The 18,570-nt window shown below is 43.1% G+C and overlaps 1 protein-coding gene across 1 annotated transcript in view; it reads left to right on the plus strand.

The window, feature by feature from the left end:
- Positions 1-16,934, plus strand: part of LOC119918330 (conserved oligomeric Golgi complex subunit 5-like) — an 84,266-nt gene extending 67,332 nt beyond the window's left edge. The window contains exon 7 of the mRNA XM_038739012.1: positions 16,711-16,934. Within this exon, the coding sequence (XP_038594940.1) occupies positions 16,711-16,919 (209 nt within the window). The 3' untranslated portion in view covers positions 16,920-16,934. The remainder of the gene's footprint in view (positions 1-16,710) is intronic.
- The last annotated feature ends 1,636 nt before the right edge of the window (positions 16,935-18,570 follow it).

Genomic DNA, 18,570 nt, shown 5'->3' on the forward strand with positions numbered 1-18,570 from the left:
AGCAGAACATGGCTCAGGGTGGGCGGCCATCTGTCTCGACCGGTTGGGGGTGGGCGAGAGAGAGAGAGAGAGAGAGAGAGAGAGAGGGCAGGAGAGAGGACAAGAGCGAGAGAGAGGGCATGAGAGAGGACAAGAGAGAGAGAGAGGGCATGAGAGAGGACAAGAGAGAGAGAGAGGGGGCAAGAGCGTAACAGAGAGAAAGAGGGAGGGGGATGGAAGGAGAGAGAGAGAGGGGAGGGAGGCAGCCTACACAATATACACACAGAGCCAGAAACACCTGCAGGAAGTGATAGGAGGAGAGAGGAGAGGGACGAGAAAGCACAAGACTACAGAAAAGGGAAGAAGTCGAGTTAGTAACATGCATTAATGGGATGAGGTTGCATACAGAGGGAGTGAAAGAAGAGGAGAGAGGAGCTCAGTGCATCATGGGAAATCCCCTGGCAGTCTAGGCCTATAGCAACAAAACTAAGGGATGGTTCAGGACTCACCTGAGCCAGCCCTAACTATAAGCTTTATCAAAGTCTTAAGCCTACTTTTAAATGTAGAGATGGTGTCTGCCTCCTGAACCCAAACTGGAACCTGGTTCCACAGGAGAGGAGCTTGATAGCTGAACGCTCTGGCTCCCAGTCTACTTTTGGAGACTCTAGGAACCACAAGTAACCCTGTATTCTGGGAGCGCAGTGCTCTGGTGGGGTAGTAAGGTACTATGAGCTCTTTAAGATAAGATGGTGCCTGACCATTAAGAGCTTTGTAGGTAGAAGAATGATTTTAAATTTTATTCTGGATTTTACTGTAAGCCAATGCAGAGAAGCTAAGACAGGAGAAATGTGATCTCTTTTCCTGGTTCCTGTCAGAACAGGTGCTGCAGCATTCTGGATCAGCTGAAGAGTCTTCTCTCCTGATAATAAGGAATTTCAGTAATCCAGCCTAGAAGTAACAAATGCATGGACTAGTTTTTCTGCATAATTTTTAGACAGGATGTTCCTGATTTTTGCAATATTAAGTAGGTGAAAAAAGGCGGTCCTTGAAATTTGCTTAATGTGAGACTTAAACGACATGTCCTGATCAAAGATAACTCCAAGATTCCTCACAGTGGTGCTGGAGGCCAGGGTGATGCCATTCAGGGAAACTATATCTTTAGATGATTCATCACGGAGGTGCTTGGGCCGTAGAACAATAACTTTTATCTTAGTTTAACATTAGAAAATTACAAGTCATCCAGGTTTTAATGTCCTGAAGGCACATTTGAAGTTTAGCTAACTGATGAGTTTCATCTGGCTTGATTGATAGATATAACTGAGTATCATCTGCATAACAATGAAAGTTTATGGAGTGTTTCCTGATAATATTGCCTAAAGGAAGCACATATAAAGTGAAGAGGATTGGTCCGAGCACAGATCCTTGTAGAACTCCATGACTAACTTTGGCGTGCATGGAGGATTGATTAACATGTACAAACTTAAAGCGATCTGATAAATAAGACTTAAACCAGCTAAGAGCGGTTCCTTTAATGCCAGTGAAATGTTCCAGTCTCTGTAATAGGATATGATGGTCAATGGTATCAAATGCAGCACTAAGATCTAATAAAACCAGTACAGAGACAAGTCCTTTGTCTGATGCAATTAGGAGGTCATTAGTAATTTTCACCAGTGCTGTCTCTGTGCTATGATGAACTCTAAATCCTGACTGAAAATCCTCAAATAAACTATTGCTATGTAGAGCTGTATGGCGACTGCTTTCTCAAGGATCTTAGAGAGAAATGGAAGGTAAGATATAGGTCTATAGTTGGCTAAAACATCTGGATCAAGGTTGGGCTTTTTCAGAAGAGGTTTAATTACAGCTACTTTAAAGCACTGTGGTACATAGCCTGTTAATAAAGATAGATTGATCATATCTATTAGAGAAGTGCTGACAAAGAGTAAAACTTCTTTAAGCAGCCTAGTCGGGATGGGGCAGGTTGATGGTTTAGATGAAGAAATTATTGAAGTTAGTTGGTAAAGATTGAGGAAAGCAAAGCAGTCTAGCAATTTCACCTGCAATTTCACCCCGTCTTATATACAGTCTGCAACATGCATTTACTGACCACTGTTTTACCAATGCATCGGTGGAGGCAATGGTATCAGAAGTAAGCACACCATAAGTTATCGTGTGCAGTGCGTAGCAGGACCATCGACTGTATGATTGATAACAGCTGATACGCGCACATTAGTTTCTATCATGAGTAAGTAATAGCTACTCCTGCCAGACAGTGTATTGAACTTTACAGTGTTGTGATGTTAACACAGCATACCGTTAGTGAACACCCCAGCCGGTCAGTTTTTGTTTGTAATGGTAATGTATTACGTCCGACTATTAACCACACCCCCATTCTCTGTTTGAGAACGAACGTTAACCAAAAATGGCAGTTAAAACTGGCTGGAGTTACTGCTACCGCGTCTGTTTTTCTTTAGCGATAGTCGGCCGCAACAAAGTCAACAGAAAATACTTGATCAACAACTTTCCCTAGATCAACACTGAAGTGTTGATCAACACTGAAGTGTTGATCAACACTGAAGTTCCCTAGATCAACACTGAAGTGTTGATCTAGGGAAAGGTGAGAAAGATTTGCTGATTTTGAATTCCTGAGATAATTTTGGAACACTTTGGAACAAAGGAACCTGAGCACACACGTCGATGTCAGCGTGGCGCATCAGTTCATTCATCTAGTTTACTATGTTCATTCATGCCAGCCCGCAAAGCGTTTGAAGTGAAGGTATGGCTACACACACACACACCACAGGTGCGTTTGTGAGTTACTTGATTCCCCCATTAGGCTTAGCAGTATAGCCACGTTAGGTGGTTGTATTGATTTTTTTGTTTTATAGCCGTTTGTTATTCAGGATTACCGCCGTAGTAGTAGTTAGTTTGTTGGTTTGTTATGTAGTTTAGGGGGAAGTGAATGCCATAGATTTTATTTGCTCATTATATACGGTTTTAAAATGATTGTGTAAATTAAATGTAGTACATTTAAAGATGAATTTTGCATGATTTTGAGCATTTACAAATAGAAAATGGAGCCAAGTGGATCAAGATCCATCCAGATGGTACTAATAATTCATCACAGTTACCTCTTTGTGCTGAAATATTTGATGCACAAAATGAAAATGAGTCCTGTGTTTCGCAGCATTCTCAGAAGAGTGTGGAAAATGCTGCTGCTGTAGATGATGTTAAACCAAGTGATAGTGTTTCTAATGTTGCCAGCAGAACATCAAGGAAAATGAGTCCAACAGGAAGTAAGTCTACTGTCTCATCTACTTCGTCAGCACGTATTAAAGCAAACATGGCTTCACTCATTGTTCACCAAAAGCTGTTAAAAAACAAACATGCTCTGGAGGCGCAAGAGGAGCAGCTCAGGAAAAGGAAGGAGCTGCTTGACTGGGAGACTGAAATAGCTGCATCAATGGCTAAAGTAAACGTGTTGAAAGATTTTGGGAGCTCTCACGTGTCCTGTGCTGTACATGGTAAATCAGATGGAATGAATTCATTCATTTGGAGAGAGAACAAACAAAAGCCCGAACACTTAATGCTGAGGCTGAAATATTTGTGCCTATGACAGTTGCAAGATCTCAAGATGTTTCTGCAGGTAGCCACCTACTTGCACATTTGTTGGATGTAGGACCTGAACAAGGAAGAGTCGATCGGCAGCCTGCAAGCAACTCATTGGAGCAGTCTGAGCCAAATGTGTATCAAAGTGGAACTCAGAATACTCAAGCATGTCCTCGATCTCAGTCAAAAACAGATAATATTGTTCCTTTAATGCAAAGCCGTACTGGTCATCATGACATAAAATCAGTCTTAGAAAAACAAAATTAAATTACATCTTTGTTAGTTGAGCAACAGTCTCTTTTCTTCCTTCCAAGAAGAGACATTCAGATTTTTGATGGTAATCCAGTACAGTATAAAACCTTCATTCGAACCTTTGAACACATTATTGAAAGGAGTCATAGCTCTAAGGACTGCTTATACTTTCTGGAGCAGTACATTAGAGGGCAGCCCAGGGAGCTTGTAAGAAGCTGTCAGTATATGCCTCATGACCAAGGATATGCCAAGGCCAAATCTTTGTTGGAAGAACACTTTGGCAATTCACTTAAGATCGCTTCTGCCTATATGGAGAAGATTTTCAGAATCAGAAGGAGCTTTATTGCCAAGTAGTGTTTTACACATACGAGGAATTTGCTGTGGTGATAAGGTGCTACTCGTAGACAAACATAAAGTCAACATAAATAAATGTAGAAATATATAAATATGGAATGGAAGAACAAGGTTGCAGATATACATGTGCATTATTCTGGGTCTGTGCCGTGCAGAAGTAACACAACGGAAGAGAATATTGTGTACATATAGATATATAAACTGACAACATAAAAATATACAACAACAAAGATCAACAATCAACAACAAATATGTGCGACGTACCAGGTCTGTGCCCGACACGAGATGAAACAGGATTTACATGTGCAGAGACATTTGTATCATTTTTAAGGGGGGGGTGAGTGGTGAGTGAGTAGGGTGAGTAGGGGACCCGGGCCTTGTTAATGAAGCTAGTTGCAGATGGGAAGAAACTGTTTTTGTGGCGAGAGGTTTTGGTCCTGATGGACCGCAGCCTCCTGCCAGAGGGGAGAGTCTGAAACAGTTTGTGTCCGGGGTGGGAGGGGTCAGCTGCAATCTTTCCTGCTCGCCTCAAAGTCCTCAGGTCCAGAAGAGAAGGAAGATTGCAGCCAGTTACGTTCTCAGTGGAGCGAACTTACGCTGCAGCATGCCCTTGTCCCTGGCAGTGGCAGCAGTGTATCACATGGTGATGGAGGAGGTGAGGATGGACTCAATGATGGCGGTGTAGAAGTGCACCATCATTGTCTTTGGCAGGCTGAACATCTTCAGCTGCCGCAGGAAGTACATCCTCTGCTGGGCCTTTTTGATGATGGAGGTGATGTTCAGCTCTCACTTGAGGTCCTGGGAGATGATGGTGCCCAGGAAGCGGAAGGAGTCCACAGTGGTGACTGGGGAGTCACACAGGATGATGGGGGAGGGTGGGGCTGTGCTCTTTCTGAAGCCCACCCTCCCCCATCATCCTGTGTGACTCCCCACTGTCTTCAGAGTGTTGAGCTCTAGACTGTTCTGGCTGCACCGGGTCACCAGATGGTCGATCTCCCACCTGTAGGCGGACTCATCCCCACCTGAGATGAGCCCAATGAGGGTGGTGTCATCCGCAAACTTCAGGAGCTTGACAGACTGGTGACTGGAGGTGCAGCTGTTGGTGTACAGGGAGAAGAGAAGGGGGGAAAGAACGCAGCCTTGAGGGGAACCGGTGCTGATGGTCCTGGAATCAGAGACATGTTTTTGTGTATGTACATGTTCCCAGCTTCATGTGCTGCTTCCTGTCCGTGAGGAAGTCAGTGATCCACCTGCAGGTGGAGTCAGGTATGTTCAGCTGAGAGAGCTTGTCCTGCAGCAGGGCCGGGATGATGGTGTTAAAAGCAGAGCTGAAGTCCACAAACAGGATCCTGGTGTAGGTTCCTGGGGAGTCCAGGTGCTGGAGGATGTAGTGAAGGGCCATGTTTACTGCATCGTCTACAAACCTATTGGCTCTGCAGGCAAACTGCAGGGGGTCCAGGAGTGGGTCTGTAATGGATTTTAGGTGGGACAATGTTGAGTAAGAATGTATCATTTATCCAACTTAATACATTTCATTTATCCAGAATGTATCATTTACTCAATGTATCATCTATCAGTATGTTATGCCTTATGTTTTTCAGACATTTGTATAAGCATGTAACATCCCTAGGTAGATCTGAGTGTTAAACTGAACTCTGACGTGCCACTCGACTCTCTGCATAAGACCAAAGTTGACAGGCCAAGAAAGATGACTCTCTCATAAGTGTTCAGTGGAAAGTGTGTAATAGGGATGGGTCAAAAAGGGCATGCCACTAAAAGCATATGCACCTGAGGTATATTGTAGGACTTAGATACTACTTGGTGGGAAAGGAGAAAAGACCGTGTACCCAGATATTAAATCATTTTTGGGCCCCATATCTATGACAGAAGGTATGCGGATGGGGACATAGATCTCCATACCTGTGACAGATATTACGGAGACATAGATCCTCCATAGGCCTATAAATTTGGAAGCTACTGGTAGATGACCACAGACGCTCTTAAGGGGGCCCAAGGGGGCCCAAACTCTGGGAAGTGCCTGACCCGAGAGTTTACTGGTGTCTTATAACACATAAATGTCTACGACTACGAAATAGTACCCTCAGATAATGTGTTTATACAGTTAACTGACAATAAAGATGAATTAATATTTTTAAGGAGAATAGGAGAATTAGGATTTTAAGGGAGTATAATATTACAGGAACAGGGTTTTTAAGACGGTCGTAAAAGAAAACATCAAAGAAGAGATTTACACTAGTAGAACTAATTAATGGCTACATTAAATTGAAAAATAGGCAGGTATATCGCAGGGGCCCCACCTCCCTAGGGAGAGCCAAGGGCTATATAATGAGAAGCTCCACACCATGTTTTCAGTGTGCCTTACCGGTCTGCTAAGGCTTGCTCGGGTTTTGTCTTGGTTTGACAATAAACTCTGCATCGATCTCTGACCGACTCCAGTAACTTCTTTTGAACTCCAAGTGTTATCTACCAGCAATACTTGTAAAGTATTGAGGACAGATCTGGACTTCCAGCGGGCCTGAGTCTAGCGTTTTGTCCCTCTACAACAACACAAGGCGTTCAAAGGACTTCATAACCACAGAGGTCAGGGCGACGGGTCTGTAGTCGTTTAGTCCAGTGGTCCTTGGTTTCTTGGGGGCAGGGATTATAGTGGAGGCTTTGAATCAGGCTGGCACATGGCATGTCTCCAGTGAGGTGTTAAAAATGTCTGTGAACACTGATCAGCTCAGTTCTTCAGGGTGGATTTGGAGACAGAGTCCGGCCTAGCTGCTTTGCGAGGTTTCTGCCTCCTGAAAAGACCGTTGACTTCACTCTCTGTGATGGAGACAGCAGGGGAGGGGGTGGAGCTGGCCAACTCTGAGGAGGGAGGGGAAGAAGTGGTGGACTGAGGCTGAAGCTAAGTGGAGGAGTCACGGGGGATGGTGTCCGATTGACTCTCAAAGCTGCAGTAGAACTCGTTCAGCTCATTTGCCAGGCGAGAATCGTTTATGGAGTGGAGGACTTTGGGTTTATAGTTTGTGATCTATCTGAACCCCCTCCAGACAGAAGTGGCATTGTTTTCAGAGAACTGGTTCTTTAGTCTCTCTGAGTACAGACGTTTAGCTTCTCGCACCTCCCTGCTAAACCTGTACTTTAACGCCCTGCACCCGGCCCTGTCACCACTCCTAAATGCAAGGCCCCGATCTCACTAGCTCACTGGTTGGAGTTATAACTAGGTTCCGAAAAGGAGTCTGTTGTGCTCACCGCAGATATTGAAGCCATGTAGACTGAAACCTATTCAGGTTTCTTTGGGGGCCAGATGGAGATCATAGTCAGGCCCTGGTGGAATACAGAATGGTTGCACATCTGTTTGGAACCACATCCTCCCCAAGCTGTGCCAGTTTCGTCTTGAGAAAATGTGCTGAAGATAACCAGGAGCAGTTTAGCCAGAAGGTTGTTGAAACTGTTCTGCATAGTTTCTATATTGATGATTGCTTGGTATCAGTTTGTTCTGAAGAGAAGGCAGTATTGCTCTATCGAGAACTTCGAACTTTGCCAGCTGCTGCAGCACAAGAGTGGACAATCTGGTTGGAGGAGCTCTGTAACCTTGAGGATTTTAAGGTCAGTAGGTGCTTGAAACATCCAAACTTTGGAGTGGTTGTTTCTGCTCAGATACACCACTTTGCTGATGTGAGTGAGGACGACTATGGTACAGTGACTTACCTGTTACTGCACTGTAACATATCTCTGGACAGGCACAATGTGCATTCATAATGGGAAAGGTACATGTGGCTCCACTGAAATCCATTACCATCACCCGCATGGAATTGACAGCTGCAGTGGTTGCAAGCAGAATGGACAAGATGTGGAAGAAGGAGTTGTGGATGCAACTACAGAATTCAGTTTTTTGGACTGATAGTACCCTCTGTGTTGAAGTACGAGAACTCACGGTTGAAAACGTTTAGGGTGTCAGAGGTACTCATCATGTCTAACGTATGTCAGTAGAGATATGTAAATACAGCTAGTAATCCTGCAGCCTTGGCTTCGAGACGGGTTAAAGTGTAATCACTTTTGAAGGCTGACACACTGTGGAGCCTCAAACAAAGTGGCCGGTGGACCCTGAAGTCCTTGGAACGGTTTCTCCAGAAGATCCTGAAATGAAGACAAGTGTGTCTGTGAATGCTGTTCAAGCTGTTGAGTAAGTGGACTCAGTTATGCGTTGTATCAGTCACTTCTCCTTGTGGATCTGTTTGAAAAGGATGGTTGGCTGGTTTCTCAGGTTCAAGGCTTTGCTATTGGAGCTTGCTCAAAGGTGGAAACAGTTGACGGCAATTCTTGCTCGCTCTGGCCTAGAAGAAAAGCAGCTTGAACAGAAGCTTCAAGAGGAGATGCAGACCGTTAAGGCTAAGACAGCAAGAGGATGTCTTTCAGTTGAAGAATTTGACAGGGCAGAGACAGCAATCATCTGCTTCTGTCAAAGATGGAAGTTTCTGGACGAAATAACTAGTTTGCAGTGTAACAATTCAAAAGGGGAAAGTGTGAAGAAGAGTAGCCACCTTTACAAGCTTGATCCCATCCTCGACGAGGGCGTTCTAAGAGTTGGGAGTAGGCTTAGTAGAGCAGCTATGCCAGACAAGGCAAGACATCCTGCTAAATTGGCTAAGCATCTCCACATTTCTGACCTTGTCCTTCATTATATACATCAAAAGACAGGACATGGTGGTAACCATATGCTTTCTGATCTACAGCAGAGGTCTTGGATTCTGGGTGCCAGCGTTGCTATAACGAAAACATTATCCAAGTGTATGGTCTGTCGGAAATGTATTGGATTATCATTGTGTGCACGTCATCAAGTTTTCTCCCGTGTTTAGCCTACCGCAGCTGTTTTTCTTTAGAGATAGTCGGCCACAACAATTGGCAGGTCTACTAATCAGGGCTGTACAGTGCCGGAAAAATTATTTTCGAGCACAGTGTGCGAGGAAAGACTACAACATTTGACTTGCTTCAGTAAACTTTTGAAATGTTAAACTCATTGGCATGCATGAATGGCTATGATTATTGACAAATTTGAGACAAGCCACAATGTAGACCATTTTACTTGCACATGGGTTAAATAAATGAAACTTACTAGTGGTAAGCTATATACACTGCTCATAAAATAAGGTTAACACATAATCATCACAGTATAACATCAAGTCAGTTACACTTTAGGGATATCAATCTGTCCAGTTAGGAAAAGCAATTGTGAATCAGTGTCACCTGTTTTGGTGCAAATCAATGTGTCTGGAGAGGCAACAGCAAGACAACCACCAAACGGTGGTGGCCATAGACAGTTGCTCTCTCCTTATTCTTCCTGACTGATTGTTCTTTAGTTTTGCATTTTGCTGGGGTCCTTGTCACTACTGGTAGCATGAGACAGTACCTGCAGCCTATTCAGGTTTCAGAGGTAGTCCAGCTCCTTCAGGATGGTACCTCCATACATGCTATCGCAAGAAGGTTTGCTGTGTCTCCCAGCACAGTCTCAAGAGCATGGACGAAATACTATGAGAAAAGCTGTTACACGAGGAGAGCTGCACAGGGCTGTAGAGGGGCACCAACCCAGCGACAGGTCCGGTATCTGCTCCTTTGTGAGACGTGGAACAGGAGGAGCACTGACAAAACCCTACAAAATGACCTCCAACGAAACTGTCAGAATCAGACTCCATGAGGGTGGCATGAGGGCCCGATGTCCTCTAGTGGGATCTGTGCTCATAGCCCAGCACCGCGCAGCTGAATTGGCATCCACCAGAGAACAGCAGAATTGGCACTTCTACAAATGGCTTCCCGTTCACCAGGCGGCGTGGTGAACATTATGCTGCCTGCAACATCATCCAGAATGACCAGTTTGGCGGTGGTTCAGTGATGGTCCTGGGGAGGCATATCCTTGGAGGGTTGCAGAGACCTCCACGTGTTAGCCAATGGTACCCTGACTGCTGTTAGGTACCAGGATGAAATCCTCAGAGCCATTTTTAGACATTACACTGGTGCAGTGGGCCCCGTATTTTTCATTTAGGAGCACAGGTGCTCCTTGGGAATAAGATTAGCGTAGAGCCTTGCCAATGACTCAACAGAAAATATGAAAATGTGGCTCAGGAGGTAGAGCGGGTTGGCCGTTAATCGGAAGGTCGGCGGTTCAATCCCTGGCTCCCCCTGGTTGTGTGTCGAAGTGTCCTTGGGCAAGATACTGAACCCCGATTTGCCCCTGGCGGCAAGTATGAATGTGTGTGAATGTTAGTTTCCGTTTGAGCACTTAGGCTCAGTGTATGAATGTGTATGACTGGTGAATGCAGATGTACTGTAAAAGCGCTTTGAGTGGTCGAAAAGATTAGAAAGGCGCTATACATGTACGGAGCATTTGCATTTACATCTTTTCCTCTGCTCCACTGCTTTCACCGTCAATTTCTGCCACCTGTCACGTAAATGTCCTTTGAAGAAAATGGAGAAGATGCTAGCCAAGCGCTACTGTGTGGTGCAGTGTGCGAGTGAAAATCATTAACGTTAGTTGTGCTCTTACAGTCTTTACAATATGTAGGTGGTTGTCTAGGGCGCAAATTGGTCAGAGGGCGGCACAAGTTTTGACTCGGCGAATCAGCTCTGCCCAGTTGATACGACACCGACGACTTCATGTACGCCTCACGCTGTGAGTTTGTAACAGAGTGGTAACGTAACTGATATAGTTTTGCAATATAAACATCTTTGAACTTAAGCACAGCCTTGCTCTGAGCTGCACTTTATCAGAGCTGCTAAAGTTAACGTGTGTGGATTTGTGGTGAGATTTCTGCCTCATCAGTTTTGTTTTGGGGTAGTTTTGGTTACACATGCAGCATGCAGTCCCAAACTGTGTCGGTCAAATGGTCCAAAGGAGCAAAAACGTAATCCACAGCAGAGTAGGCTATAGGGCAGGTAGAATTAAAAATATTATAAAATTAAATGATGACGTTAGTCTCGTAATATTGCTTCTGAATGTGCAGAATGTTTTGAACATGAGCAGAAATCCTTCTGAAACACAGGAACTGGGCCCAAGTGTTTCTAACTCAATTAAAATTAATTAATTTATCATTGAGGGTATAGGTGCCACATATTTAAAAAGGTTATTTCCCCAAACAGAGACTCAAGAGGAGGAAAGGCTATGTGTGCCGACTCAGCAGGGATTGTATTAAATTAGAAAAGATGATCTACAGGAGAAAACACATTAAAAACATTAAAGCTGCAAGCAGCGTTGGGCGGGCCCTCGCACTTATAAGCGCGTCCGCGTGTGAGCCGGCCGAGTTGCATATTCTGGAGCTCTGCCGGTGCGGCTGTGAATTTGCTACGCGGTTATGACGCCGCATGAAGGTGTTATATGTCACTTCCTGTGTCCCCTATGTGGAGCTACATAGCACTTGCCGCTATGAATATAAATCGGTGTTGGCTTGTAGATGTCTGCGGGGTGGGAGAGTTATCAAGCACGTAAAGTTTGGTTCAGATGTGAGCATGTACACTGAACAATAATGTACCCAAACAATAAAATAAATTCCTTTTATATTTCCCTGCCTTGTTGTTTATGTGTACATACAGAGGAAGAATGTGAGAACAGCACACATTTCATCGTTACTGTGTGCTGTACCGCAGTTCTGTGTCCATGCATGCAGCAAACTGAAAGCACTGTCTGTCGGAGCGTCTACGTGAAAAGAGAAGGAAGACATTGCTGGTAGTATTGTCTTCAGAGTTGTTAAACACCTCAGCGCACTGAAGGAAGCCATCTGACTGTGTGAGGGGCAAGATCGTTGATGTCTGCAGGCAGAGTAGGAGCTCTCCTGTCTGACTGGTCCACCAATAGCAGAGAAGATGACCCCTTGAGACACAGCCCCTCCTCATTTGCATAATGAGGCAGAAATGCATACAAAAATTTAAAAAAGACAGGCAGAAATAAATACCATGGCTGAAAATAAATAAGGTAAATAAATACAAAGGAAGAATAAAACAGACAAAAATATTAAACACACACATAAATAAATACATTAAAAAATTAGTAATAAATAAAGTTGAATAAACAAATAAGGTAATTATAACAAAGGTGAATAAGTAAAGGCACTAATTAAAATATATACATTTATGTCTCCTTGTATAATTTAATTACTACCTACATTTATTTATTTACTTTATTTTTTTGTGTATTTAATTGGATGCTTATTTATTTATTGAGCATTTATTTATTTCTGTATTTATTTCTGACTGTGTCAGGATCGGTCCTCCATAACGTGGTGGGAGAGTTATCAAGCACGTAAAGTTTGGTTCAGATGTGAGCATGTACACGTAAGTTACAACAACTTCCTGTGTCATGGCGAAGACTTGATCTCTGACGCCACGCCACGGACACACCCATTGACGAAAACTCGCAAATAGCACAACTTTTCATCTTCAATGCCTTTAGAAGGCACAGCACAAATTTGAAGTCGGTCGGACTAAATCCCTAGGAGGAGTTCGTTAAAGTACGAAGTGTGTAAATCATCCAAAATTTGACGTAAAATTCAAAATGGCCTACTTCCTGTTGATTTTAGGGCATCGCTCCAAGAGGCTTTTTTGTGCGTCTGGACAAGATACACGTACCACAGAAAATTCGTGCACGTAGGTAAAACGTGCGGCGGGGGCTGCTTCGTTAAAAGTCACTTCCTGTTGCCAGCAGGTGGCGCTATGACTGTCTGTGAATGTCAGCATGTACATGTGTTCAGGGCGGGACTCTCATCCTACATGTACAGTTTGGTCCAGATGTGAGCATGTACACTGAAGTTACGACAACTTCCGTGTCATGGCGAAGAGTTGATCTTTGACGCCACGCCACGGACACGCCCATTGACGAAAACTTGCAAATAGCACAACTTTTCATCTTCAATGCCTTTAGAAGGCACAGCACAAATTTGAGGTCGGTCGGACTAAATCCCTAGGAGGAGTTCGTTAAAGTACGAGGTGTGTAAATCATCCAAAATTTGACGTAAAATTCAAAATGGCCGACTTCCTGTTGGGTTTAGGCTATGGCTCCAAGAGACTTTTTTGTGCGTCTGGACAAGATACACGTACCACAGAAAATTCGTGCACGTAGGTAAAACGTGCGGCGGGGGCTGCTTCGTTAAAAGTCACTTCCTGTTGCCAGCAGGTGGCGCTATGACTGTGGGTGAATGTCAGCATGTACATGTGTTCAGGGCGGGACTCTCATCCTACATGTACAGTTTGGTCCAGATGTGAGCATGTACACTGAAGTTACGACAACTTCCGTGTCATGGCGAAGAGCTGATCTTTGACGCCACGCCACGGACACGCCCATTGACGAAAACTTGCAAATAGCACAACTTTTCATCTTCAATGCCTTTAGAAGGCACAGCACAAATTTGAGGTCGGTCGGACTAAATCCCTAGGAGGAGTTCGTTAAAGTACGAAGTGTGTAAATCATCCAAAATTTGACGTAAAATTCAAAATGGCCGACTTCCTGTTGGGTTTAGGCTATGGCTCCAAGAGACTTTTTTGTGCGTCTGGACAAGATACACGTACCACAGAAAATTCGTGCACGTAGGTGAAACGTGCGGCGGGGGCTGCTTCGTTAAAGGTCACTTTCTGTTGCCAGCAGGTGGCGCTATGACTGTGGGTGAATGTCGGCATGTACATGTGTTCAGGGCGGGACTCTCATCCTACATGTACAGTTTGGTCCGGATGTGAGCATGTACACTGAAGTTACAACAACTTCCTGTTTCATTGCGAATCATCGACGCCACGGACACGCCCATTGACGAAAACGCGCAAATAGCACAACTTTTCATCGTCAATGCCTTTAGAAGGCACAGCAGAAATTTGACGTCGATCCGACTAAATCCCTAGGAGGAGTTCGTTAAAGTACGAAGTGTGTAAATCATCCAAAAATGGCCGTAAAATTCAAAATGGCCGACTTCCTGTTGACTTTAGGCTATGGGTTCTTGAGGCTTTTTTGTGCGTCTTGATACGATACATGTCCCCAGAAAATTTCGTACATGTAGGTTGAACGTGAACGAGGGGCTAATCATTTCCAATTTTCTAGGTGGCGCTAGCGAGTCATTTTGCCACGCCCATGTGCGAAACTTGTAGAATACGAAATTTTTCACCGGTTCTGACATGTTTGCAAATTTTGGTGAGTTTTCGAGTATGTTTAGGCCATGTCATTTGGGCCTACTTTGCAGAAAAAAAATAAAAAAAAAAATCCGAGCAAATTCAATAGGGACCTCGCACGGTCGTGCTCGGGCCCTAAATATCTACAGAATGCCTAAAAGCCTTACTGCATTATATTCTGTATTATGTTTTTATTCTATTTTATTCTATATTTATTTAATTGTCACCTGCTGCCGGAATATTGTGTTTCCCTTTATATAGAAAAACACATTTCCACCATTAATTGATGCAGAAATTTTCACCAGAATGCAGGAAATTAAGTCTTTAATGCTTAAAATGTTCTGGGGGAGGACCCCCCATTTCAGGAAAATTACCCCATAAATTTACTACAATGCAAGAAAACCCTATCTGGGTTGAGACACGGTTTATGTGTGTGTGAATGGATGGACATTCCCAGATCCCAGGTTAGGTTTGGTCTCCCAAATTAGGCTGTGATGTGGAGTTTGATAAGGCTATGTGGAGGCGGATCAAACTTATGGATTATCGTTATGGACCATGATTAGTGACTTGGCTGTTCATCTGTAATGCTAAAATTGTGAGTTTGCCTGCTGAACTTTTTAAACAATTCCTGAGGATTGAGAAGCGATTACTTCAACCCCTGCAGTGGACTTTTTAGATTTCCCCAAATGTAAAAAGGGGGAACGCCAATTTCAAATCTGGCCTAGGGCTCCAACGCTGTGGGCCGGCCCTGGCCCAGAGCTAATGCTTTAAAGGTTGGCCACAATCACAATTGTGACCAAAATTCTTTAGTGTATGAAAATAATTTTAATGCCATTATTCTTTTGATTGGAGCGTTTGAGCTTCCCACCCTGAGCACAACATCAGAGGAAAATGGCCAAACAGTTGGTGTAGGAGAAATCGGCATGTACAAATAAAAATAGAGTAAAATGGTTTTTCCTCATTTAGCAGCTTTTAATTATGTTAGCGCTCCGTTCACTGGTTCCTTGTAGCTATATATTTTCAGTTCAGACTGTTGCCCCAGCAGGTCGTGGTTTAGTCACACACACAAGTCTGTTGCTACGGTTTATCTCCCTGTTCCATCCTGCACATCTGTCTGCCTGGCCCTGCTTTTCTCTTACTTCCTGGGTGAATGAACTTCCCACATGAGCCAGGACTGCAGAGTCACTGCCTCAAAACTGTTAAGAGGTTCAAAATCACACATATTGGGTTTACAATATATAAGGGTTACACTATTTTCAATTTCATATCAGCCCAAAACAGGATTCAGTTGCAAGGCAAGTCAATATTTCTTCCTCTAATGCGTGATTAGGCTTTCTGAAGCAGGTGGGTGGATAAACAAAGCAGGGGCAAAGCAGAATGGAAATGTTTAACACACAGTCAGAAGTGTTATGTGCTTCTTTGAAACAAGTGTTGTGAGAAATCTGTCAAGCTGACTAGTCCCGCTATCATCTTTTCTGTCAACGGGATGCAAATTAAATAACAGAAATCTGATGATGTAATCACAAAGGAGATGTGTTGATGAAGTTTCTGACTGACTGGGCCATTTGATTTGTAAGGGGATTTGTACAAGAGCTTTTTTGGTCCACTAAAGTAAAATCTATTGGTGTTCATTAAACAACAATTATTTTTTCTTCAGTTTTCATTGACAATATTATTTATGTGTGTTTTCAGTTATATTTTTGACTCACAATGTCATTTTACTGCCTCTTGTCAGTTTATGGGCCACAGAGCCAAAACACTAGATAATATGTGTCGTATTAAAATTTTATTATTTATAGGTCTCAAAAGTGTTTTCAGCTTGATCAGCTTTGACCGTGGCCGATCAGTTTCGCATATTGAGGGGGTTAGTCAGCGTCTCCGCTTGGCGGGCATTATCTGAGGCACATTCAGCTTTCATCCCTGTGACATCACAGGGATGAAAGGGAGGGTGGACTACAAACAAGCTGTTTTTAAGCAGTTCAGAGCAGACTTTTGGGCTGGACTGGCCTTTTCACTTTGCAAACCTGTTACATGCACAAAAAAGGTATATAACTCAATAAAGGAGAGGGAAAAAGGTATAAAGCATAATACCACCTCTTTAAGAGTTGAAGCAACACAAAAATACATTACCTTTCTGTGGTTTCAAACTGTTAACTTTATCTTCAGTTTCACTTTAAGCTATATAACACTTTGTTAAATAAGATGAAATTTTTTGTCTTGTTAGCAATTAACTTTTTTCCAAAACTGTTATGTTTCTTTCTTTTCTTAGAAAGTACTGAATGAAAATGGTAAAAGAAGGTGGAAAATATAAAATGTTGTAATTTTCGGTTTCTTTTCCCTTTTGTGTGTGTTTGCTTGCACATGCTCCAGACTATCTGTCACAAGGTGTAGATCTGAGTGGCATTGAGGTGATTGAGAATGACTTGCTGCTGATCAGCAGAGCCAGGCTGGAGGTGGAGAACCAGGCCAAGAGACTGCTGGAACAGGGCATGGAGATCCAGGTACACACACAACTCACACACTATTTGCTTTTGGTCACGCTTGATTGTCCTGGACACGTTGTGCAGCTTGAACTTTGACCTCTCTGTTGAGAAGGGACAAGCAAAGATAATTCTTTTCAGGAATTAGTAAATAATTAGTAGAATATCAGAATCAAACCAAGTCCACTTGAAAATGTACTGGTGTGTATCAGCCTCATATCCTCTACACTCACATATTCAACCACGGTTGATGCAAAGCACCACATGAATATTGATGCATATAAGATGAACCTGATTATGGTGAATAAGCACAACAACTGAGAGAAAGCACATTTTGTTTGATGCAGCGTGTTCACAAACAAAAGAAAATGCATTGAGTTTAACAGAATTATATTATTCCTAGAAAGGTAAACTATATATTGTTGGTTGTAGCACACACCTTTCTGCTCATTCCCACTGCTAACAGCTGGTTGCCACAAACCCCAGAGTGATTATAGCCTACTTGTATTTGTACTGCGATGGCACGGTTCCGTCGGGTTGGTCAGTCCCAGTTCAGCTCACAGATCCAATAGCACGGCTCTTGGGAATCTAAGTCGATGTTTTAGCCAGTCATCATCATGGACCAGGAAATCTTTGTGGTCTCTGGACTCAGTCTAATCCTTCCATTCCATTTGCGTTGTCCCCCGCAGTGCCAGTACAGCCATGCATCATAATGCACGAGTGTCTGGCAGTACTTCTATGTTTACAGCGATTATGCTGAGTGCTTCACACCTTGTAGGTCAGTGGTATCTCCCACCCTGGGATATCATTTGAAGATGGAGGCTTGACATTGAACAGTACTGTACGTCAGTTTTGTTACACTTGGCCAAATATGATCAGGACTAGGGTTGGGTATTGTTACGATACCAGTACCAAAACCAGTACCCTTAAAGTGATACCAATACCAAAAGAGTACTTCATTCATAAAATAGACTACAGCTTGGGAGTTTTTTTGTATTTGACTAAGAGAGTAGGAGTGAAATAGTTTAGTGACCAAATGAGTTGTGGGAAACGAATTTAGGTACATTATTTGAAGCCTTTGTTGAAAGTAAACAACGGAGAATTATTTTGTTAACTTTCGCTCAATAAACTGAATTGAAGTACTTTACTTACTGAAGTACTTTTTAGGGCTGGGCACGTTAACACGTTATTATCGCGTTAATTAACGCCGACGATTAATTATTTTATTGCACGTTAACGCAGTTTTTTTATGCCATCGTCCATACCAACATAGTGTTTGTGCTGCTCCCTGATAAAAGATACCTGCTGATACCTGTTCAGAAAGAAAACAAGAAAACTGGACTCTGATGGGAACTTGTTTTAACAAGCTGGATAAAGGCAATGCCCTGGCAGTGGCAAATAGCTTTGCTTTTATATTTGATTTGATTACATTAATGTTTAAAGATTTACAAGAAATACTTTATTGCTACTGTGTAAAGGGAATACTGCTGGTAAAAAGCACCTTATTTGTTTGCAAAACACATGTTTTGGCACTTTTGTGTATATAGCAGTACATTTAAATAAAAGTGTGCAATACACTGCTTTAGAATTTATTATTTAATTGTGCGCATAACAGTGTGATTAATTGTAGGAAAATCATGCGATTAATTGCGATTTAAGATTTTAATCATTGCCCAGCACCAGTGCTTTTTCCGTGGTGAGTCGCAAACCTCCAAATAGATGACAGTAAGAATTAAAGCTGCAAGCAGCG

This window comes from Micropterus salmoides, unplaced genomic scaffold (assembly GCF_014851395.1).
Source record: "Micropterus salmoides isolate LMB-PRFRI ecotype aquatic unplaced genomic scaffold, ASM1485139v1 Ms_hic_scaffold_23, whole genome shotgun sequence".
In the NCBI taxonomy this organism is placed as follows: domain Eukaryota; kingdom Metazoa; phylum Chordata; class Actinopteri; order Centrarchiformes; family Centrarchidae; genus Micropterus; species Micropterus salmoides.